This window comes from Podarcis pityusensis (genome assembly GCF_964106645.2).
Source record: "Podarcis pityusensis genome assembly, chromosome: 13".
Classification (NCBI taxonomy): Eukaryota; Metazoa; Chordata; class Lepidosauria; order Squamata; family Lacertidae; genus Podarcis; species Podarcis pityusensis.
The window spans coordinates 10623535-10646767 of NC_138038.1; the positions used below are offsets into that span (position 1 = coordinate 10623535).

At 45.5% G+C, this 23233-nt stretch overlaps 2 protein-coding genes across 7 annotated transcripts in view; both read left to right on the forward strand.

The window, feature by feature from the left end:
* Nucleotides 1–3160, forward strand: part of NBR1 (NBR1 autophagy cargo receptor) — a 30732-nt gene extending 27572 nt beyond the window's left edge. For both annotated transcript variants that reach the window (XM_080976604.1, XM_080976605.1), the window contains exon 21: nt 1194–3160. In XM_080976604.1, coding sequence (XP_080832730.1) covers nt 1194–1373 — 180 coding nt within the window. In that variant the 3' untranslated portion in view covers nt 1374–3160. The remainder of the gene's footprint in view (nt 1–1193) is intronic.
* A 3040-nt stretch (nt 3161–6200) lies between these two features.
* On the forward strand, nt 6201–22035 carry TMEM106A (transmembrane protein 106A). Of its 5 annotated transcripts, none has more exons than XM_080977067.1 (10): nt 6201–6371; nt 9949–10028; nt 11567–11753; nt 14786–15039; nt 15734–15797; nt 15934–16093; nt 17867–18007; nt 18092–18135; nt 20178–20231; nt 21119–22035. In XM_080977067.1, the coding sequence occupies exons 4-10, from the start codon at nt 14802–14804 to the stop codon at nt 21240–21242; spliced, it is 825 nt and encodes a 274-aa protein (XP_080833193.1). In that variant the 5' UTR covers nt 6201–6371; nt 9949–10028; nt 11567–11753; nt 14786–14801; the 3' UTR covers nt 21243–22035. The 5 variants fall into 5 exon arrangements, with proteins under 5 accessions (XP_080833193.1, XP_080833195.1, XP_080833191.1 ...); XM_080977069.1 differs by lacking the exon at nt 6201–6371 and adding an exon at nt 7000–7132 and having other exon boundaries at nt 14790–15039; XM_080977065.1 differs by lacking the exon at nt 6201–6371 and adding an exon at nt 7001–7132.
* Nucleotides 22036–23233: the final 1198 nt, after the last annotated feature.

A 23233-nucleotide genomic window follows, 5' to 3' on the forward strand; every position in this document is an offset into this window, starting at 1 on the left:
GCTTCCTAAAACAAGGATTGGGATCTTGAATGCTCACATGGGCCTTGCCCATCGGAAGACCTGCAGTATCACACAGATGGCCCTTGGCTCCAGCAAGTTGGTGCTGTATCATTTCATTGGGACAGTCACCTGCCTTGTTCTGTCAGACTGCAGCCATGAGCTGCTTTGTTCTTTCGACTGGTTGCCACTAGCCTCCTGTGTCTCACCATTCTCCAGAACCAGAGTGGAAAACCTTACTCGCTCCCATTGCATTCTGGTTGACTGGTGCTCTCTTCCCTTTGACGACAGCTGGGCAGTGGGAGAAGCAAGCACACGCAGTCCTCTGTCCTGTTAAAAATTAATCGATAGCGATTGGGAAAGGAACTTGGCTGTGTGAGCAAAGGTGGAGCTACCTTCCCACCCGCTCTATGCAGTCAGAGAGGAGGGGAGATGGGGAGGGCAGCAAGGATTCCAGAAATCCCTTAAATCGCAAAGGTAAAGGACCCCTGACAGTTAAGTCCAGTGGCAGACGGCTCTGGGGTTGCGGCGCTCGTCTCGCTTTACAGGCCGAGGGAGCTGGCATTTGTCTGCCGACAGTTTTTCCAGGTCATGTGGCCAGCATGACTAAGCCACACCTGGCGCAACGGAACACCGAAACCAGAGCAGCGCACAGAAACGCCATTTACCTTCCCGCCAGAGTGGTACCTATTTATCTAATTGCACTTTTTGGCGTGCTTTTGAACTGCTAGGCTGGCAGGAGCTGGGACCGAGCAACAGGAACTCACCCCATCACAGGGATTCGAACTGCCAACCTTCTGATCAGCAAGCCCAAGAGGCTCAGTGGTTTAGACCACAGCGCCACCCGCGTCCCTCATAGTGCTGCAGAAATAGGCAGGATCAAAATGGGGGTGGTAGCTTCACCCACCAGAGTGATGTGAAAGCCTTGTTATTGAAATGCTGCTGACTGTGGAGTGAGTGGGAAGAGTAACCTGTTATTTTGTCCGTTGTGAAGATAAAATAATGGGACAAAATGGGTTTCCTGAAGGAAAGGTGGGATATGAATATAATTAATAATTGCCAAGATAACATCCTCTCCTGTGGAAGGTGGGGATTTATTTCATGCATACAGATTGGGAAAAGCATTGGCAGAGAACCCTAGATCTAAGCATGCACATTTCCTGGTTTTGATCGTTCTCCTCCTTCCATCCTTCAAGGCTCTTCCTGTGGCCACCGAGGAGCAAATGAACCCCTTCCTAGCCAACCTGAGCGAGATGGGCTTCTGCGACAGGCACCTTAACCTCAGGCTGCTTCGGAAACACAACTGTGATATGTCCCAAGTTGTCACTGAGTTGCTGCAACTGAGTCACAGCGATTGGTACGAAAACCAGTATTGAACCTTTTCCCTCACCGTGCTCATTAAAACCTGAGCAGTAAATGGCACCAGCAGCTTCCAGTTCCCTTCTGTTCCAGCACAGCAGAGATGGCTTGGCTTCTGTTTCCCATTGCATCATGGTTCATCACCACCACTACCACCAGTATCCAATGACTCGGGCACTAGGATTTCTTTAAAACACTAAGGGTTGTTCCTTCCCCAAACTGGCATAATACCAGATTTTGTTGTAGTAAAAAGAGGTGAATGTACACACGAAATACAAGTGAGCTGTGTTCCTAAGAATTTTAGGGCTTTTGTTCATGAGCGGCAAGCAAGCAAGAACCAGAGACTTGAGGGGATTTCCTGTATTGTTCCTACCCATCTGGTGGTGGCAGCGGTGGAGCTAAACTAAAGACCAGCTATTCCCGATTCTGTCCTCTCATGAAGGCGGTGGTGGAGCTGGTTGTCCTCTAGTTTTGGAATCATGCATTTTGTTGGAGCAATAATTCCACCAGCATTTTCATGTTGCGTTTTGCAGACACTACCTTAAAATGCATTCGTCATAGTCTAGCTGTTGGCGTTCTTGGCCAATCCCATCAAAACCTAAATGCTGCTGTTTGCTGTTAGTTACTGGGAGTGAAATAGACTATGAAAGGAGCAAAGTCGGTAGCAAGACTGGGTGGGTGGTTCGCCATAAAAATACCAAAACAAAGAGCAGTTGCTCCTCTTGTGTAAATCTTTAGAGGTATTATTAATAGCTATTATAACTTAAGTATTTGATTGACACATGGTCAAGACATGCTTGGTGGGGGAAACGACACAAAACTATTTTTGTAGACCCATTCCTCTTGTTTAGATGACTAGACTCTCACATCCAAGATTTCTGACCCACCCTGCCCAGCCAGTGGACCAATTTTTTTTGGGGGGGGGGGGAATGCACATTTTTAAACAAATGTTGATTCAATTTAAACATGTTAATAAAGCCCTTAAATATGTATTTGCATAATATTGAGCATAAAAGTACATGAGGAAATGCTGGATCAGAGATGGCATTAAGGGAGAAAGTTTCCCCCATCCCATCAGGGAAAAGAGACAGAAGGAAGTTCTGCCCAAACCCCATTGAATAAACAGGACGTGTGCCCATTCCAACTGGATTATTTCACTCTCAGGTGCTCCTTTGACTTTTCAAACAATATAAAAAGAATGGCTGCTATCGTTTAAAAAAAGACACACCTACCCTTGGAGATGTGGCTGAACCCATACCTGTTTTTTGTGTGTTGGGGTAAACACAGGTCTGTTTTTTTCCTGTGACTTTGGGCCAATATGATTGGGAGGGAAAATTCAGAAATGATGGAAGCGATTAAGACCCCTTTTTGCTTTAGAAGAGGGAAAACGAAACGAAACACCTACTTCTGCAGTGCACTGCCTTTCCCCACCCTCATTTAACTTGTGCATGGAAAGCTACATATCTCTGATCAGAGATCTCCAGATTAGGACTTATTTTGCTTTGGGTTGATGGGTGAGAATCTTGGTAATCCTAGGTAGATCATATTGTTTGACTTGAATTAGTTCTATTGCTACCAATCCTATTGGCAAACCTCTTGTTAACCCTGGTAGAGAGATATTTCTTTTTAGGTTTCATAAAAGCTGAACTTTTCTTTTGTTGGCTTCATATATTTTATGAGAGGGGTGCATGGATGATAATTTTAAAAAGTGCAAATATTAAGATCTTTGTATATTGCTTAGAAGAAACACTTTGAACAGTCTTTGGGGTGTGACAGATGTTAAAATAAAGTATACATTAAATAAGCATCCTTGCGTTTATGAAAATAAAACCAGCTCACCAAACATTCCTTGCTGGGTGGGGTTTATGAGGGAAACCATTCTCAACCTTATTTCGAGAAAAGTAACTTCCACTGAAATGAAACATTTCAAGTAAAATTGGGGTGGCAGGGCTTCTCGAGTGAGGCACACTTGTTTATATTCAATGGCAGTAGGTCTAGTGCTTTTTTTCAGCTGGGACACATTTCTGGCACCTCTCCGGTGGGTGCCATTGAGGACTGGCACCCCCCCCCCCCCATTCTCCTTCTAAGAAGTCCAAAAAACAAACATTTCAAATCAAAATGGAAGCTGGCCAGCATGGGCGAGTCTACAATTTTTTTATCTACGACTTTACCTAGCTCCTAGCTGCATTTGGTCAAGCTACATGGCAGGGCCAATTCGTATTTCCTTTTCTTCAGACAAGGGTCCTTCCAAGCTGCCCTAGCTATCCGTCTGAACCTAAGAGGAGAAAGGCAACCCCTAAACCAGTTAAAGGGACAGCTTGCATTGGTTTTTAGCAACTCCCCGGGCGCTGAATGCAGCTGTTCTCAAACTGGCATTTGTTCAGGGCTGTCCTGAGTCGCCCGGCAACTTACTGTAGTAGTAGTAATAGTAATAATAATAATAATGATAATTTTATTATTTATACCCCGCCCATCTGGCTGGCTTTCCCATAACAACTTCATAGTGAGTTCTGGCACCTATTTTTCTTGGGGGGGACGGACACATGGAGTAGGTCTGAGGATTTGCTTACAAGAAAACAACATTACACTGAACAAGCTTTGTATAAAAGGTTGCCTCTCCCCTTGCCACTAGAGGTGCTAAGATAATTTAAGTGCTGCCTTAATGCATGGCACTCTGTTGTTTTGCTCAAGCCCAGCACCCCTGAACCCAGAGCCAGAGGGAGCTCTGTACGTGTACATGTGTCTCAGGAAACAGTAGTGGGAATACTTTTCAAGTAATGTATCCCTGGGTTTTTTAAAAGAGCTTCTGAAACAGCTCTCTTTAATAATAAAAAACAAAAACTTAGCAGATGGTTTTCTAGATGCACAATCCACTGTTGAAAAGAAGTGGGGAAAGCACAACAGTCAACAAACTAAGCAAACTGCTTCAAATATCCTCAAGGGTTGACTTATGGCATAGCCAAACTTGGCCCTCCAGATGTTTTGGGACTACAGTTCCCATCATCCCTGACCACTGGTCCTGTTAGCTAGGGATGATGGGAGTTGTAGTCCCAAAACATCTGGAGGGCCACGTTTGGCGGCCATGCCTGACTGTCTTAAGCAAACCAAGGGACAATTTTTATAGCACAAGTGTTTAATAATTAGCTGGCTTTTTGATGGGGAGAACAGAGACTTAACCACATAAAGAGCTTCTTATATTTCTGTCAGTGGCAGCGAGGTAACCAGATGCACACAACTGGAAGAGTTTGGGCAGTTCACCAATAGCAACGACAAATTTGGTCCATTGCTCCGATGGAGAAACTTGCCAAACGAATGCAGGCTTCAGAGGGACAACAAAAACAATTATTTTATTGAGATTTGGTACACGTTTATTGGTAAGCCTAGTTTACAACTGCCAGGCACACATAGTAATCTTTGGCAAAATGTTATTAACTCTTGCATTATTATTATTTTCAGGAGCAGGGTGGGGTGGGGGAGACCTTACCTTTGTTTTTGTCATTATTATTTACTTGCAATAAAATTACAAAACATAATTGGGTGCTGTTTTGACCTTTGAAAGCCTCCAATAGCCTGGACTTGGGCAAGCAGCTCCTCTCATAAGCATTCATGTCAGGGAGATGAATTTGCTTCCCAAGATCAGGACTGGACAGGTTTGGGGACTTCTCTGCCATAGCATGCCCTGCAATTTCTTGCACCTAGCTTGTGTCTGCATGAATATTGTTTATAGTGGTTTTAGAAGTATTTGCACAAAGAACAAGATGTAATCAAGATATTAAAGGTAGAAGAGTGGGACAGAGACAATATAAATTAAAAGCATTTGCAGATGATGTGGTGATTATCGGTAGAAGAACCAAGAGTCAATCACGAAAGTATTACAAGGGATAAAAAATTTTGGTGAGGCAACAGGTCTTAAGATTAATAAAGATAAAACCAAAGTCTTGGTTAAGAATATGAATGATGAGAGTAAAAATAAATCCAGATGCGTCTGGATTAAAGATTGAAAGGAAGGCGAAGTATTTAGGCATATGGGTAACAGCAAATAATATAAATCTGTATAAAGATAAGTATTTAAAAAGCTGGAAAGTTATTTGGAACAGAATGAATCTTTCACTATTAGGCAGTATCGAGTCTGTCGACCATAAAAATGAATGTATTATTTAGAATGTTATTTTTCTTTCAAACAATTCCGGTGATTGGCAAGGTGTTTCAATACATGGCAAAAAGATATTTCTAAATATATTTGGCAAGGGGGAAAAACGAGGAATAAAATATAAAACATTGAGAGATGCAAAAGAGAGAGGTTTCTCCCTGCCAGATATGAGATTATATTATGAAGCATCTTGTCTTTGTTGTCTGAAAGAATGGAGGATATTGGAGAATTCACATATTCTAGACTTAGGTCATGATAATATTTTTGGTTGGCACACTTATTTATGGTATGAAAAGGTAAAAGTACCGCATGAATGTTATGGATGTGGTGAAGGAAACCACGTCCTCCTTGGCAAACCTTTCCAATTTTTGGACTCCTTGATTGCATATATATATATATATATATATATATATATATATTTGCAAGGCATGCACAGAATAATAATAATAATAAACACAAATAGAGCAACCGTCCTTGGCACACTTTCCTGGGCGTAACCCCAATTCGACAAAGTAGGATTTCTCAATAAGTCGGTGACCAATTTCACTATGTTCTGTGGCGGAAGGGATCTCTGGTGGAAAGTTGGGCTGCTGGTGTTTCATCACCTTAAATCTAGATATTGTAAAACTATGCTTCAGTGGTATGGTCACGGGAAACAGGTTGTGCTTTTTTCACTATAGGGAGGACAATGGGGATCTTGGTTTGTGGCTGAGGAGGCGCAGACATAATGAGGAAATTCCATGGAAAAGTTTGGATTGCTCAATTTCCTCTCAGAGCAGTGAGAGCAACTGGAAGGACGGCTTTGCCCAGTTGTCATGGCTGCCCTCCAGCTGAAAAAGAGGACTTTGGAAGGAGCATAAATGGAGCGAGGAAAGGGGTTTGTGTTCTGAATTGAGCGCAAAAAAGAAAAAAAATAGTAGCAAAGGGGGTGGAGTGAAAAACTAAACCTGGAACACTTCAGGCCATTACCTCAGTTACAAGTTGAGAAGCGAACCTCAAATGCAAAAAAAAACGGTTTAAAAACCGAGTATAGGCATTTTCGGAACGCGCCAGTCTTCACGCGGCCTAGCAGATGCTGGCCAGCCATGACGTGGGAAAGGGCAACAACACGCATCTTCGAACCCCGAAGGCGACTTATTCGAAGCCGTGAGGCGATTCACCCACGAAGCTGCGGCCGTCGCCATTAATGGACCAGGGGAGAACATAACACTATGACGCCTTTTGCGGGACCTTTTGAGGGAGGCTTGACTTTCGAGTAAAGGGCGCCGATGGCCCCACTCCCCACGCTTACTCGCGAGTAAATGCCAGCGGCGTGGCCGGACTAGCCGTGCTTTTTTCGGGGCGAAAGCTTGGCAGGGTCCGAGCTCGGCTCTCTCCCCACCCCCCCCCCGAATCTATTTGAAATTAAGCACCGGCTAAAAATCAGTCGCTGAGGGGAAAGCCGAGAGCGGACCGCCGCCATCGCCCCCTTCTCGGGCGGGAAATGCCCGCCGGGGGTGGAGCCGCTCGGCTGTCGCCCTCTGGGTGGCCGGAGGAGGGCGAGGCGCCGCCGGTTTTCGCTTTCGCTTCGTTCCGGAGTCCGCCGGACGCTGCAGCAGCCTGGCCGCTCTCCTCAGGCGGGGCGCGGTGAGCAGGTGTCCCCCTTGGGTCTCCTCCGAGGGGCCGCGTGCGGCGACCACCGGCCCCTCGCCCCCTCGCTTCCTTCCCCTGCTGCCACTTTCTCCTCTTCTTCTTTGCTGCGACTGCCCTGCCATTTCCTCTTTCTGGCTCTCGTTTTCTCTGCGCCTCGACAACCGGATCGTCAAATTTAAACCCTCGAAACCGCCCGCCTGGCGGGTCTGGGGAAACGATCCCGATCCTTCCCCAAACAGGCACCCAGTCGGGCTCGCCGGGGAAGCGCATGTCAGCCTCGCCTTCCTTGGCCCTAAGGTGGCTTTTTGCGAGGAGGAGGAGGAGGAGGATCAATGGCCATTTTGCAAAGTTATTAACTGGCGACAACATGGCCTGGTTGAGCAAAATGGGAAACCAAGCAGGGAGTGGAGCAGTGAAGGTGATTGTCTGGATGCGGTTGGAGGATGGATGGCGGGTCACAGATTGAGGTTGAATCCTGACAAGACAGAAGGATTGTTTCTGGGGTTAGGGGACTACCTGGTCGTGAATGGGGCAACTGTGCCCCTGAAGGACCAGGTGCGCAGCCTGGGCATATCTGTCAACTTTCAGATTTGAAAATAAGGGATCAGCAGCCTCGAAAATAAGGGATCAGCAGCCTCACCTGTCCCAGGGACAGTGTACAGGATATCTAACAATCCGGGATAGCAGCGGGAAACGGCGCTGGAATAAGGGAATTTCCCGCAAAAAAAGGGAAGGTTGACAGCTATGAGCCTGGGAGTCATTTTGGGCTCACAGCTGTCTGTGAAGGTGCAGGTCAATTCTGTGTCCAGGGCAGCTGTCTACCAGCTCCATCTGGTACGCAGGCTGAGACCCTCCCTGCCCGCAGACTGTCTCGCCAGAGTGGCGCATGCTCCGGTTATCTCCTGCTTGGACTACTGCAATGCGCTCTACGTGGGGCTACCTTTAAAGGTGACCCGGAAACTACAAGTAATGCAGAATGCAGCAGCTAGACAGGTGACTAGGAGCGGCCGCCAAGACGACATAACACCAGTCTTGAAAGATGTTTCCGAGAGGGACAAGAGTGGTGCTGTGGTCTAAACCACTGAGCCTCTTAGGCTTGCCAGTCAGAAGGTCGGCGGTTCAAATCCCCGCGAGGGGTGAGCTCTCGTTGCTCAGTCCCAGCTCCGGCCAACCTAGCAGTTCAAAAGCACGCCAAAAGTGCAAGTAGATTAATAGGTACCGCTCCGGCAGGAAGGTAAACGGCGTTTCCATGCGCTGCTCTGGTTCGCCAGAAGTGGCTTAGTCATGCTGGCCACATGACCCGGAAAAACTGTATGCGGACAAACGCCGGCTACCCTCAGCCTGTAAAGCGAGATGAGCGCCGTAACCCCAGAGTTGTCAGCGACTGGACTTAACTGTCAGGGGTCCTTTACCTTTACCTTTTTACGTTTCCGAGCACAATTCAAAGTGTTGGTACTGACCTTTGAAGCCCTAAACGACCTCGGCCCAATATACCTGAAGGAGCGTCTCCACCCCCATCGTTCAGCCCAGACACTGAGGTCCAGCTCTGAGGGCCTTCTGGCTGTTCCCTCATTGCGAGAAGTGAGGTTACCAGGAACCAGACAGGGGGCCTTCTTGGTAGTGGTGCCCGCCCTGTGGAATGCCCTCCCATCAGATGTCAAGGAGATTAGTAACTAACTTTAAGAAGACATCTGAAGGCAGCCCTGTATATGGAAGCCTTTTAATGTATTACTTTTTATATATATATGTTGGAAGACCCACAGAGTGGCTGGGGCAACTCAGTCAGATGGGTGGGATATTATTATTATTATTATTATTATTAATTGGTGTTATGGAGCCCTAGGCCTTCTCTTTTACAGGGTACTGTGCATTACTTCAAAATGTAGTAAGCCAGCCTTCTTTATTTGGGTGTTGGTATCCTGAGTGGGGCTTCAGCCAGTTGAGATTCCTGCATTACAGGGGGCTGGACTAGATGACCCTTAGAGTCCCTTCCAACTACAGTGGTACTTCGGGTTACAGATGCTTCAGGTTACAGACTCTGCTAACCCAAAAATAGTACCTCGGGTTAAGAACTTTGCTTCAGGATGAGAACAGAAATCGTGCTCCCGTGGCGCGGCGGCAGCAGGAGGCCCCATTAGCTAAAGTGGTATCTCAGGTTAAGAACAGTTTCAGGTTAAGAACGGACCTCCAGAACGAATTAAGTTCTTAACCTGAGGTACCACTGTACATTTCTATGGTTTTATACTACTACAGGCAGGAAGGTAATCTCAGCCCCATCTAAAGCTACTTTTGCCAGCCAAAACTCCTTAATCTTTCCAAACAAGCTTCAAACTTGGTCACTCTTTGCTTTTCTGTCCACGTTTAGCTCCCCGCCCCCCTTTTGGTCTATATCAGGCACGTCCAACTCCCAAGATACTGCCATCTACTCCCAGTATATAGAAAAGGCAGTGATCTACCCCTTGGCATTTTTTTTGGGGGGGAGGGTTGACCAGAGTTGTCCACCGCTGACAATAGCACACAGCGCTACAGCAGCCAGTAGACAAATGAGCCCATCTCTTTGCCCTCCTTGCCGGGGAGGAAATAAACGTCAACGTGCCACACCTCCTAATATGGGTCCCGCAATCAACCTGTTGGACATGCCTGGTATATATCTTCCCAAGTAGGGTTGCCAATTCATCAGCCTGGGATGTTCCTGGGCTTTATTTACAGCAGCTAATCTAAATTGTAGTGAAATCAGTAGTTAAAACTCTTCACAGTTTGAGGATGAAGTGTTACCACCTGCTAATGTTTTGTTAATCTGCTTGTTAAAGGCACAGTGACAGAGGTTGACTGAAGAGTTGGCAGCGCTACTCCCAAGCCTTCATGCTGCTTTCAGTGCTCATCCTGTGAGGTATGTGCAACCTGTATTTCTGGGTTACCTTTCTAGGTGATCTTGAGTTTTTGAATAGAAGGAACAGCTCAGCCCATTAAAACACAAAGAAGGGGATAAGTCTCCTTTGTGTGTGAATGAAGCCTACCCCTTTTAAAAGAGCTGAATCTCTCCTGTAGTCAGTTTATAAAAAGCGTGTGTTTATCTAGAATTGCTCCTTTTCTAATCCCAGATATGCAGTACTTGTTCTGGCTGCTAAATCCTGCTCTCAGCTAGGCAGAGGTATTGAGAATCCATCCTGTTTTAAAATAGAATAGATCGGCACAAGTTTGGAACTGGGGGAAAGCTTTGCATAGGTTGAGAAATACTTTTCTGAATTGTGACATTTTGTGGGCTGTGGCTCATATTGAGTCTGCAGTTTTTCCTTTTCATTCTTTATAGAAGGCTGAGGAAACCACAGGTCGGCTAGGTTATGGAGCAGAACTCTATCTTGTCTAAGCCTTGTTATCACTGAACCTGAATCAAAGCAAATGCTTCAATCAGCCCAGGTCAAAATCAGATTAACAGTTTAATATCTGAAGTTGTAACAGCTATGAAAGATAAACACTGCTAATTAATGTTAAGGTCAAAAGTTATAGTTCACTAAGTCAAAAGTCAACACTTTGTAGTTTCCAACACTGTGTATCTAGTAGCCTCCACGATTGGGAATGTTTGTAAAATATTTGAATCGGTAGAATATATGTTTATTTTGTTGGTAAATTTGAGTTAGCAGGAGGACTTGCTGGAAAATGTTCTCTCTCCATTTCTACCCTGTTGAACTCCTCTATTTCTTTGAGTACACATGTGACCCTACCCAGCAGAAATCCACGATTCCTCTTCTTCTTTTCTTTTTTATTCTTTTTTTAATTAAAGATTTTCTTGATTTACAAAAGTGTGTCCAATGTCTCTCTCTTGTATTTTTTCCCCCATGTAACATTTTTACAAATCAGTTTCATTTGTTGAGACATTAGGAAGAAAAGGGGGAAAGAAGTGGAGGGGGGAAGATGGGTGGGGTGGGGTCGGGTGGCAGTGTTTCTATTTTACTTACTATATGTAGGGTTTGGTGTCAGCGTTGCTTGTGCAGGTTCTCTGCTATTCGCTTGTGTTCCTTTGGTGGTGAGAGAGGTTGGGGTTGGCCTAGGGTGTGGCTGTTCATTTGTGGTTGGCTGTGGTAGTCTTTGTTTTCATGTGTGAGTGGGGTGGGTGGGTGGGTGTTTTGGATCAGGTTAGCCATATTGATGTGTATGCTGTTGGTGGATTTTTGTCATTGTCTTGTTGGGCTGTGTATGTGATAAAGGGGAGCTTCTTCTATTTGTCCCTGTGTCAGTTTCAGTTTATTGGTTAATTTTTCTAGTAGGGCTGTTTCGCATACTATTTGGTACCACGATTCCTCTTCTGAGGGTAGGTGGGAATTCAGCAGCAATGTTTGAAACCTGGTGATAAATGATTTCTCAAATTTACCGTATATCTCCCCTTTCTCTCCCCCTGCAACTTGATTTTCTTTTCTCCTCCTCCCCCAGTTATTCCTACTTTGCCTCCCCTAGATATGATTCGTGGCATTGAAAGGACTTCCTTAGAGGAAATGTTAAACATCTGACACTAGTTGGGGCCTGTTCTGGGAGTCTGCTAGTATTTACCTCTGATACTTGGCCTAAGTAGGGACTTCTGGGAGTGATCTTTGCTTGCTCCTGGCTCCCCATCTGCCAGGTAAGAACTGTGCCCGCCTCAAGCTCCTTCCAATAAGATAGGTTGAGTATCCCTTTGCACAGCTGCTGAAAGAAACCAGCCATGGGTTTAGCCAAGGGGCAGCGGGGAGGGGGCAGCTGCCCCTCCATACCAAGTAAAACAATACAAATATCAATCACATCAGTTCTGCCCCCCAACAAAGTCCTGTCCCCGCCCCCCATAAAAATCCTGGTCATGCCCATGAAGCCAGCTGTTTTTAAGCCATATCTCCAGAATTTGCTGCTGAAAACAACTATTGGTTATTGGCTTGTTTCGTTAGTGCTTTTATTACATATGTTGTTTTTTAACCTTGTGTTTTTTATGCTCAGATCTATAGATGAAGGGTGGTATACAAATTTTATAAATAACAATAAATAATAAGTGCCTCTCTCTGCAAACTCAGGCGGCAAGCACTGACAGAAATTGAGAAACAAGAGGGATGAATTACGGTAACATGTTTTAGGGGGAACCTCAGTGTTTGCAGAACTACAAAAAAAAAAGTTTTTAAAAAGCCTAATGTGAAAACTGAGCATACTCAGTCGCAATGAAACGTTAAATGTCAGTTGAAGAAGAAAAGCAGAAGATTGTGGAAGCCCTGCTTGAGCTTCTTACAGTTTATGGTTTCCTGAAGGAAGGGTTGGCTACCTGGCTACCTGGCTGGCTGGCTGGCTGGCTGGCTAGCACCCTGAACAGGAACGCTCCACATTGGGCAAAAGATTCCTGCATTGCAGGGGTTTAGACTAATGACCATTGGATGTCCCTTCCAACTCTGCAATTCTGTGATTCTGTAAATGTGGTATGAGTCTATACCCTAGGGGTGGGGAGCCTCAGGCCCATTGGCCAAATGTGGCCCTCTAAGCCTTCCTCTCTGGCCCTTGAGATTCTCCCCAGGCCAACCCCCCCCCCATTGGTCCTGCTTCTCGCGTTCCTTAAGTGTTTCTCCATCACTGGAACATGTCCTTGAACTATAATATTGCCTCTTGCAATAAACAGAGGGTGAATTGAATGGGTGAAGGGTTGGAGGAGAGGCAGAAATAAGAGCTAATTTGTCATTGTCTAGGGGGCGCAATCTGGACGATTCTTTCAGGGGTGCAAGATCACCTAACTACGGCTCTGGTTTCAAACTGCCTTCAGTTCTCTGAAGCATTGCTTTTGAACTTACAAGGCTGGAGGGAATGGGAGAAAAGGGGAGAAGGAGGAGACAAGTTTGAATGGCAGAAGGAGATGAGTTTGAATATGACAGAGTAGGGCATGTTGAATTTTTCAAATTCCAAAAATGAGGGGTGCTCAAAAGTTGTAACATGACATGGGAATTCAAGGTGTATTTTGGTTAAATTAATATAATTTAGTTTTGCTTGGTGAGTGAAATGTGTGTGAAATTGCATAGAAAATTGTTAAAATGATTGCCTGATTGCCAAGTACTTCCAGTTACATATATTTGTTATTTTTATTATTTAGCGTTACCTGACTTTTTCAGAAGGTGAAATTATAATTATTTGGTTTTCCCAAAGAACTTTATGTGCTTCTTCATCAAATGTAGACTTGCAAATCTAAATGTTGTCCATTCACAAAAATAATAGCAGGTTCAAGTTCCTCACTCTCAAAAACTTATGTTTAAGACCCCCTCACTGGGAAAAAAAATTGCAGAAATTTTCACCCTCCTAAAATGGCACAGAAGGAAAATGCAAATGTTAATACATTCCTCTTTACCCAAGCCTTTGGCCATTAAATAATGTGCTAAATAGGGGCGGAGAGACTGTTGGTGTGGTTATTTTATTATCATTATGTGTATTACAAGTATGTTTTTATTATTATGCTGTGTAAATTATGTTCTTAAGGTTGTAATAATAATAATTTTATTATTTAAACCTGCCCATCTAGATATGAGGCTGAATCTAGATATGTCTAAGAGGCGATTCAGTTAAACACATTGTAAACTCATACAGGGAAATCCGGTAGGGGGAAAATGGAACTCTACACTGCCACCTGGTGTCACAGTGTTATATCGCATATACAACACATACAAAATACTTTTTCTTTACCAATTTAGCTGAGTCCTGGGTTGCCTCAGCCACACCTCCCTGGGATTCAAATTGAATAAATAAATATAACAACAACAGCAGTTCAAATATGGTAACCAAAAGAGCCAAACACGTTTGAATGTATATCAGTGATGGGGAACATGTGGCTCTTTAGACATGGCTAGACCACAGCTCCCATCATCCCTGACCCCTGACTACGCTAGCTGGGACTGGTGGGAGTCCAACAACATCTGAAGCACCACAGGTTCCCCATCCCTGAGGTAAACCATTCCAACAGCCTTCTGGCAGTTCCCTCCCTGAGACAAGTGAAGCTACAGGGAACCCCGTAGAGGGCCTTCTTGGCAGTGCCGTCCTCCCTTTGGAACGCCCTCCCAGCAGATGTCAAGGAGATAAATAACTATACAACTTTTAGAAGACATCTGAAGGCAACCCTGTATCAGGAAGTTTTAACGTTTGACATTTTATTATGTGTTGAAAGCTGCCCAGAGTGGGTGGGGCATAAATAATAAAATTAGTACTACTACTACTACTAGTAGTAGTAGTAGTAGTAGTCACAAAGGGGAAAAGGTATTGCTGGGGAATGTAATTTTGTTGTGCCAGGTGTGCCTTCCAGGTGTCCTTGATCCTTAGGCTCATTTAAGAAATCAAGTACTGCCTTTGGGGATTCACAAGACCATGGGTAGACAAACTAAGACCCAGGGCCGAATCCGGCCCAGTTGCCTTCTAAATCCGGCCTGCGTACAGTCTGGGAATCAGTGTGTTTTTACATGAGTAGAATGTGTGCTTTTATTTAAAATGCATCTCTGGGTTATTTGTGGGGCATAGGAATTTGTTCATTCCCCCCCCCAAAAAAAAATAGTCCGGCCCCCCCCCACAAGGTCTGAGGGACAGTGGACCAGCCCCCTGCTGAAAAAGTTTGCTGACCCCTGCACAAGACCCTCAGATCTTCATTTATCAAAGTCTCTTTGTCAGACAGCATCCCTGAACAATGGACAGAGTCCTCTCGTGGCTGAGGAAACTCTGCGGCAAGGAAGAGGCCGAAGAAGAAAAAGGAGAACGCGACTCGCTACGGGAGAAAAGTTCGGGTGATGAGGATGAAGCACCCTACTATGGCACCATCAACGGAGGCAATGCTGCGGAGGCGTCCTGCGCTCCTTGTGTTGGCGCTGCCAGCCGCGGCTCCGTCACCTGCCCTACGTGCCAGGGCACCGGGAGGATCCCCCGGGGTAAGTTTCAGCTCCAGACCTTGTGTTGCCCAGGTTCTGCCAAAGCTAATGTAGGAAGAGGCCCGCTGTATCCTGTTTCCCAGAGTGACCGGCCAGATCTTTCCCAGAAGCCGACAAGCAGCTCTTGAAGGCACCAGCCTGTACAACTAGCTGATCCAGACATACTTAAAACAGCTGGGGTTTTTTTAAACAGACACACGAATGTCTTCACAAGTTCTGCTACATCTTGCTTAAGAAGGAAATGGCCCAAATTACATGCAATGTTCTGCATTGAGATGTACAGTGGTGCCTCGCAAGACGAAATTAATCTGTTCCGCGAGTCTCTTCGTCTTGCGCTTTTTTCGTCTTGCGAAGCACGGCTATTAGCGGCTTAGCGGCGCTTAGCGGCTATTAACGGCTTAGCGGCTTTAAGAAAAAGGAAACAAACTCGCAAGAACTCGCAAGACGTTTCGTCTTGCGAAGCAAGCCCATAGGGAAATTTGTCTTGCGGAACGACTCAAAAAACGGAAAACTCTTTCGTCTAGCGAGTTTTTCGTCTTCTGAGGCATTCGTCTTGCGGGGCACCACTGTACATACTGTTCTCTTCATTGGACCAGATCTGTGCTCCCCTGCACTGAGGGGTGTTTTCCAGACCTTTGCTTATTCTCTCTCTCTCTTTTTCTCTCTCTCCCTTCCTCCTCTACTCCCATTCCAGAGCAAGAACAGCAGCTGGTGGCCCTCATTCCATACGGAGACCAGCGGCTCAAGCCCAGGCGAACGTAAGTTCACTGTGTCTTTGTTGATGATGCTCCCTGCCCTTCTTCCCGCCGTCTCTTTCCTAACTTTGCTGCCAGCAATCTGATTCTTTTGTGGCGGTTCAGCTACTGCTAATCTGCCTTCCTCCTGTTTTTGCAGGAAGCTGTACGTATGTCTCACAGTGACCATCTGCCTGCTGATGACAGGGCTCATGATGTATTTCCTGTTTCCACGCTCCATTGCGGTGGTCCCTGCCGGACTGAATTTCTCATCTATATCCTTTGACAATTCTACTTACAGCATCACCCTTAATATGACTGTGAGTCCCTGGGGGTTGGTGGGACAGGGGTTGGATCGCATTCATGTCACAAAATCTATTTTCTTCTTAAATTGAGATTGTGATTAATGTAATGCGCGGGTTGTTATGGGGTTGTTGTTGCTGTTGTTTTTAAAACAATTACTGTGCTCAGAGCTGCCTGGAAGATGCATCTTCTTGAGTTAGAGGGGCTTCTAGATCAGAGATCTCTGCAACTTGGTTGTAACTGCGCTGTGTGCAGAGGAAAAATCCATTATGTCTATGAAAAGAGGCATCCTTTATCACCGCACATGTTCCAAGGCTGAGAAGTGACATTCAAAGCAGGTTGTGGGACTCAACTTTGCCCCAAATTTAAGACTTTATCTATGGAACAAAGGAGCAGGTGACTAAAGGAGCCTGTTGTAAATGAGATTAGGAAAAATTAAAACCGCCTTTTTGTTTAGTCCAGGGGTCAGCAAACTTTTTCAGTCCACTGTCCCTCAGACCTTGGGGGGGGGCAGACTATATTTTGAAGAAGAAAAATGAACAAATTCCTATGCCCCACAAATAACCCAGAGATACATTTTAAATAAAAGGACACATTCTACTCGTGTAAAAACACCAGGCAGGCCCCACAAATAATCCAGAGATGCATTTTAAATAAAAGGACACTTTCTACTCATGTAAAAACACGCTGATTCCCGGACCGTCCGTGGGCCAGATTTAGAAGGCGATTAGGCCGGATCCGGCCCCTGGGCTTTAGTTTGCCTACCCATGGTCTAGTCCTTATACTGTACTCAGCACATTACACTCAAATGCACATGGCACACCATACAGATGTGGGCAGAAGCAAGCAACATCCTATGGGCAAACGCATTTCCATTTTTGCTTGTATCAATCTGTGCTGGATGAGTACAAGACACCAAGAGGGCACCAGATTGGTTTATACAAAAAGAGTGAAGTTTATTACACCTGAAACTGTTTCTGATCTAGTATTGTCATTGACTTTCCCTCCTGCCAGTCATTCCTTAGGATCAGGGATAGGGTCTCAAGTAGTACCTAACAGGAATCTTCTACTGGGCTTAACCTAGCCCAAATATCAAGGCCAGTTCCATGCTCTGTACAGAGCTTTGTACTGCGCAGAGATGGTTCATGTTGGTCTCATGCATGGGTAGGCAAACTAAGGCCCAGGGGCCGGATCTGGCCCAATCGCCTTCCAAATTCAGCCTGTGGACGGTCCGGGAATCAGTATGTTTTTACATGAGTAGAATGTGCCCTTTTATTTAAAATGTATCTCTGGGTTATTTGTGGGGCATAGGAATTTGTTTATTCTCCCCCCAAATATAGTCCGCCCCCCCCCACAAGGTCTGAGGGACAGTGGACCGGTCCCCTGCTGAAAAAGTTTGCTGACCCCTGGTCTCACGGAACAGGTGAGACCATATCAGATGAGTCACCTGATCTTTAGCATCTTCCTTTTCATTGTGTCCAAAATACTTTCTGGATCCATTGTGAAAGCCCTCCTCCATGCCTTAATCATATTTCATCCAGACTTCCTTTGCTCCAGGCCTCAATTCCTGCTGTATTCTCCTTCTCTGCCTCTGTGTGTTTATCTAATGGACAGACTGGGCATTCCGCTTTTTCTATGGCATCATACATTTGGATAGGGCGGCAGCAGCAGCAGGGTGCTAATTATGGGATAAATATTCAGTTGCGGAACAGATGGACACACATGTACCAAGATGTCAAATTTATCAACTCATCCCACATAATTCATACTGCCTGTCTTTCTCTCTCTAGAATATGCTGAATGTGACAAACAACAACTTTTACACTGTGCATGTGTCTCAGCTTGCTCTCGAAGTCTTGCACAAGGCACTGGTGATTGGGAAAAACACTGTGACGACACAGCTGGACATCAGACCTTTACATGGGGCTCAGGTGAGGACCATGCTAAAGTGTGTGTAACGGAGAAGCAGTAGACAAGCAGCCCAAATTAACTCGCTCTTTCTTATTTATTTGTAGATGCATTACAGTGTCTCGAGTAAAATCATGGATAATAACACGTAGTAAGTATGTCTGTGAAATCTATCCCTGCACTTGGGGGGGGGGGGAATCTCAATTCAAGTTATGCTGTCAATTGATGGAATTTTTTTTATAATGACTTTAACCAATTGTGGCTGGCAAACTTATATGTTTCAGACTTAAGGAAGATGCCTTTGTTGTTTTTTTAAAAAAAACACCATTGAACAAATTGACTGCTTTTTAAGTATGAACAAGTTACAATTTCTTAAACAAATGTTTCAATTTTAGAAGGAAATATCAGCATTAATTTTTTTTTTATTGAATTACCGTATTTTTCACTCTATAAGATGCACCAGACCACAAGACACACCTAGTTTTTAGAGGAGGAAAACAAGAAAAAAAATATTCTGAATCTCAGAAGCCAGAACAGCGAGAGGGATCGCTGCGCAGTGAAAGCAGCAATCCCTCTTGCTGTTCTGGCTTCTGGGATAGCTGCGCAGCCTGCATTCGCTCCATAAGACGCACACACATTTCCCCTTACTTTTTAGGAGGGAAAAGGTGAGTCTTATAGAGCAAAAAATATGGTATATAATGCATAGTGTCCCCATTACAGTAATGCAGCACAGCTAAAATGGACTTTGAAAATAAGCCAGTTCAAGCCCATCAGCACTGCCCCAAGATCCAGACAGATGGCTTAGTATCTGGTTATAATAATAATAATAATAATAATAATTTATTATTTATACCCCGCCCATCTGGCTGGGTTTCCCCAGCCACTCTGGGCGGCTTCCAAAAGAATATTAAAATACTATGATGCATCAAACATTAAAAGCTTCCCTAAACAGGGCTGCCTTCAGATGTCTTCTAAAAGTCTGGTAGTTGTTGTTCTCTTTGACATCTGGTGGGAGGGCGTTCCACAGGGAGGGCGCCACCACCGAGAAGGCCCTCTGCCTGGTTCCCTGTAACTTGGCTTCTCGCAGTGAGGGAACTGCCAGAAGGCCCTCGGTGCTGGACCTCAGTGTCCGGGTAGAACGATGGAGGTGGAGACGCTCCTTCAGGTATACTGGACCAAGGCCGTTTGGTTAGTGGGTTACAGTGAAGGAAGAGGCACAGTGAGACTAAGTAGATGCTTAGGTATCTATATCTATATAAGAGAGCTAGGATAGTTGTTAGAGAAGCTACAGCAGACACACTTAAGATCCCGCCTGCATTATGCATTTAAAGCCATATCATACCACTTCAAAGAGTCACGGCTTCTCCCAGAGAATCCTGGGAACTGTAGTTTGTTAAGGGTGCTGCTGAGAGTTGCGAGGAGACCCCCAGTTACCCTCACAGACCCAGAGCTCCTTGGAGAGAGGAATTGATGGTTGAATCACTGCTTTAACTGTGTAGTGCAGATGGGGTGTGTGGAGCTAAGGCAGAAAATTAGAATGGCAAAGAACTATCGCTTGTCTGTGTTGCTGAGTGTGCTCCTCAATTAAACAAATATCCCAGCTTCAGAACTTGAGTTGTGGTCTTTATGCAGTAACTGAGGGACTGACTTTTAATGTCAACCTGGAGACAGACCATTGCGAGGGACTCTGGGAACTTCAATCACACTTGTGTTACCTTTATAGCGAATACATCTAGTCCAGCCCTGACTGGCAGCAGCTCCTGCCAAAAGGTCTTCCCAGTATTACTTCCTAAGATATTTTTCAACTGGGGATGCCGAGGACTGTTGGTTGGCATCTGTCTGACTCAAGACACAATGCAGTGTGCCTCCAGGGGTGAAGTCAAACCACTGGAGAGTCACAGCGTCTGCTGTGGCTGCAGAGACCAGCAACGTTTAACTGCTGCCTCCTGCATTGTTCTTGCCACATTTCTAATCAATACCACATGGATTTAGCTTTGGGGTGTCAGTATTTCTTTCCAACCACCTGTTTGCTGAGGACTGGACCTGTGAAATTCAGCATGCAGAACAGGGGCTCCGCCCCTGAGTTGTGGGCCTGTTTGTGACAAGAGACAGAAAAACCCATCCCCATTAAGTTCTGCATTCAAAGCGTTGGCATAAGCAGCCGGAAACTAATTATCTTCCCTTCTCTTTCAGCAACATTTGCACGTGGTCCAAAATAAAAGTTCACAATGTTCTCCTGCACATACAGTAAGCGTCATTTCCTTGACAGTAATCTGACGAGTTTCTGCTCTCCCTCTCCTGCCCTGCCTCCTGCTCCATCCTCAGTTCTTTCCTCCAGCCAATAGCATAGATTTCCCCATGACCGTCCCCTTCACATGGCTGGGCATTTTCTTCCCACCACCAGTCAATTCATGACATCTTTTAAGCTCCACTTTCTCCCTCTCGGTCCCAAGATCATGTCACCCTTCCCCAGAAGTCCTTGCACTGGCTCTACCAGCTTTCAGTCTTTTAACCTTCTCCTCCTTGGCACAATGATTCGTTCTTCTCCCCCTCTTTTCAGTCCCACCATGCACAAACCCCCTTTGCTGCACTCCAGCCCCTTGGCCATCGGGCCCCCGTTTTGTTCATTTTAAAGTATTTATACTGTGCCTTTCAGCCCAAAGTGAAACAAAATTGCAGCTCCGCCCAATTAATCTGCCCCTTGATCCCGCACTGTTTGAGGACCCTGTTGAGCTTGAAGGCCAGCCCCATCCCTGACTCTTCTCTTCCCAGAACAAACCTATCCACCCCCTTGCTTGCTCTTGTGTTGACTGCTGGCTGGCTTTCCCCCTTCTGTGTCCTTACTGGTCGTTGTCGGTCTCTTTCATCTGACTCCCATCTCTTCCCTGCTTATCTAATGTAGATTATAAGCCCAAAGGGCAAAGGCTGGAATCATTTCTGTATCCTGTACAGTCCTGGGCCTGAACTCTAGACTTGAATTAAGCTGTGGTTGGAAACATGGAGGTGGTGAAGAGGGCAGGGCAGGGCTTTGTACATCTTTGGTGGGTTGTGTCAGGTTGGGAACTAGACTTGGGGAAGTCATAACAGCTGTCAATTTGCAAACATTTTGAGCTGGTCTTTCTCTCCCTCTCCAGGGGTACTGTGACTTGCTCATACCTTGCTCACTCGGAGCAGTTGGCCTTTGAAAACTACCAGTATGTGGACTGCAGAGGTAATGTCATGCTTCCTGGGATGTCCGGCTCCTCCTGTTCCCCATAGCTGCTGTGAACTCCCGGAGGAGAAACTGTCTGCCACATCTTCCGCCCTCTGCAATGAAATCGCAGCAGCAGCAACAACATTTTCATCCCTCCTGTAAACTGTGGGGTCAGGAAGGGAAAGGCGTTTCATTCAGTATTGCTAGTTCTGCTGCTAAGACGAGGGGCAGCCTCATCAGGATATAGAGATTTGGGTGATGCTGTTTGACAACGTATATCTTGAGGGACCAGCATAAATGCATCTGATTGTGGAAGATAGAATCCAAGAAAAGCATGCTGGAGCTTTGGGATTTTGCACTGGAATTTGCATAGCTTTGGGCTGTGCGCGTCCAACGCCGACTGGCCAGATTGGATTGATCTTCTACAAATGTTTTCTGGCCTGAAGAAGTGCCAAGTGTGTGCTTTATGGGAAGGCTGGAGTTTACCTTTGATGTTGTCGTGTTCAAAACAATCTTCCCTCGCTAAGCAGCAGAGAACTATGGACTTTGCACTCTTCACTTGCACAGGCAAACACTGCTTCTAAATGAGGCTGTATGTTTACTCATCTCTCATCCCACTGGCCTCCTCCTGACCATTGGATCAGCCCTTTGCAATGTGTGGCGGAGGCGGAGAGTACACAAAGGTTTTGGAAGTCACAAATGGATTATTCCATGTTCAAATCCTGTCTTTCTAAATGCACCCCTCTCTCTTCTGGGCAGAGTCGGGGAGATAATAAAATCATGCTGACCTCCATTTTCTGTCAGATTGCACAATTCTCAAAAAAAGTACTCCAGAATAAATAGTCTCATGCATTGTTATTGGAGGCGGTGTGCTGTTGCTTCTTTGCTTACACATTGTGATGGAAGATTTTTTTTGGCTGTGTGTGTGCAGTGCTGCCTGGTGGCGGGTTGAAATTATTGCACAAGAGAACTTTGTAGATGAGGAAGAAAGATGTCTGATACTCTTAAGGCTGTGTGCACACCAGGGCAGGCATAGGCAAACTCGGCCCTCCAGATGTCTTGGGACTAAACTCCCATCATCCCTGACCATTGGTCCTGTTAGCTAGGGATGATGGGAGTTGTAGTCCCAAAATATCTGGTGGGCAGAGTTTGCCTATGCCTGCACCAGGGCATTAATGTGCATGTGAGTTGCATAGATCTGATTTTTCAGTGTGCTTTTTTGTGTGTGTGCACTTTTGCCCCAAAATTTAAATCTCTCTCTGTTTCCCATCCACATTGGGCAGAGCTTGACTGGATGCATTTGTGCTGTGTGCTGTTGTCTCCTCCCTTCAATTGGAACTTTCCTGATTCCTTCAAGTTCTGGAAATCTGAGACCCATTGTAGGTGTTGCGTGCAGGTATTTGTTTACCTGTTTTGCCTCTAATTGCATGACAACAAACTTCCACCCTAGCCGATGTTTCGTAGCAAATGAGCCAGATTTTCATTTTAATGTTTTTTGAAATACAAGTTGTTTTTTTGTTCCACCAGATTTGTGCAAGATAGCAGCTCTCCCATCCCTCAAAAAGTGTTTTTTGAGGTAGAGAACCAGCAGCCCACCACCTTATGAGGCCTAATAACAACCAGGCAGGTGGAATTACTGGCGCCCCCGATCTGCAGACCCTTCCAATACAGAGCGCTGTGAGTCAGCTCAGAGAAGAGCCTAAAACTGTGTATTTAACGCACAAGCACAACACACTAAGGCAAGACAGAGAAAGTGATTTGTGCAAGCCTGTTTTCCCCCCGCACCCTGCCTGTTTTTCCTTTCCTGCCTCCTGTACCTGCAGAGGCCATTTTTATTTTTAATACATCGTGGTTTTTCGAATGAGCGTTTTGAAAACAATAAATACGGCAAACGTGCCTTCAGCAGCAACAGATGGAGGTAGACACCCTGGAGCCTTTACTGTGAACTGGTGGGGAAATGGCTAGGGCTGTGCTCAGCTGATGAGCAAAACGGAAGTGGGCATTTTGTCCTAAGAGTGCACTTGGTGTGGCAAGTCCCCACACTTGTTGCTTCGGT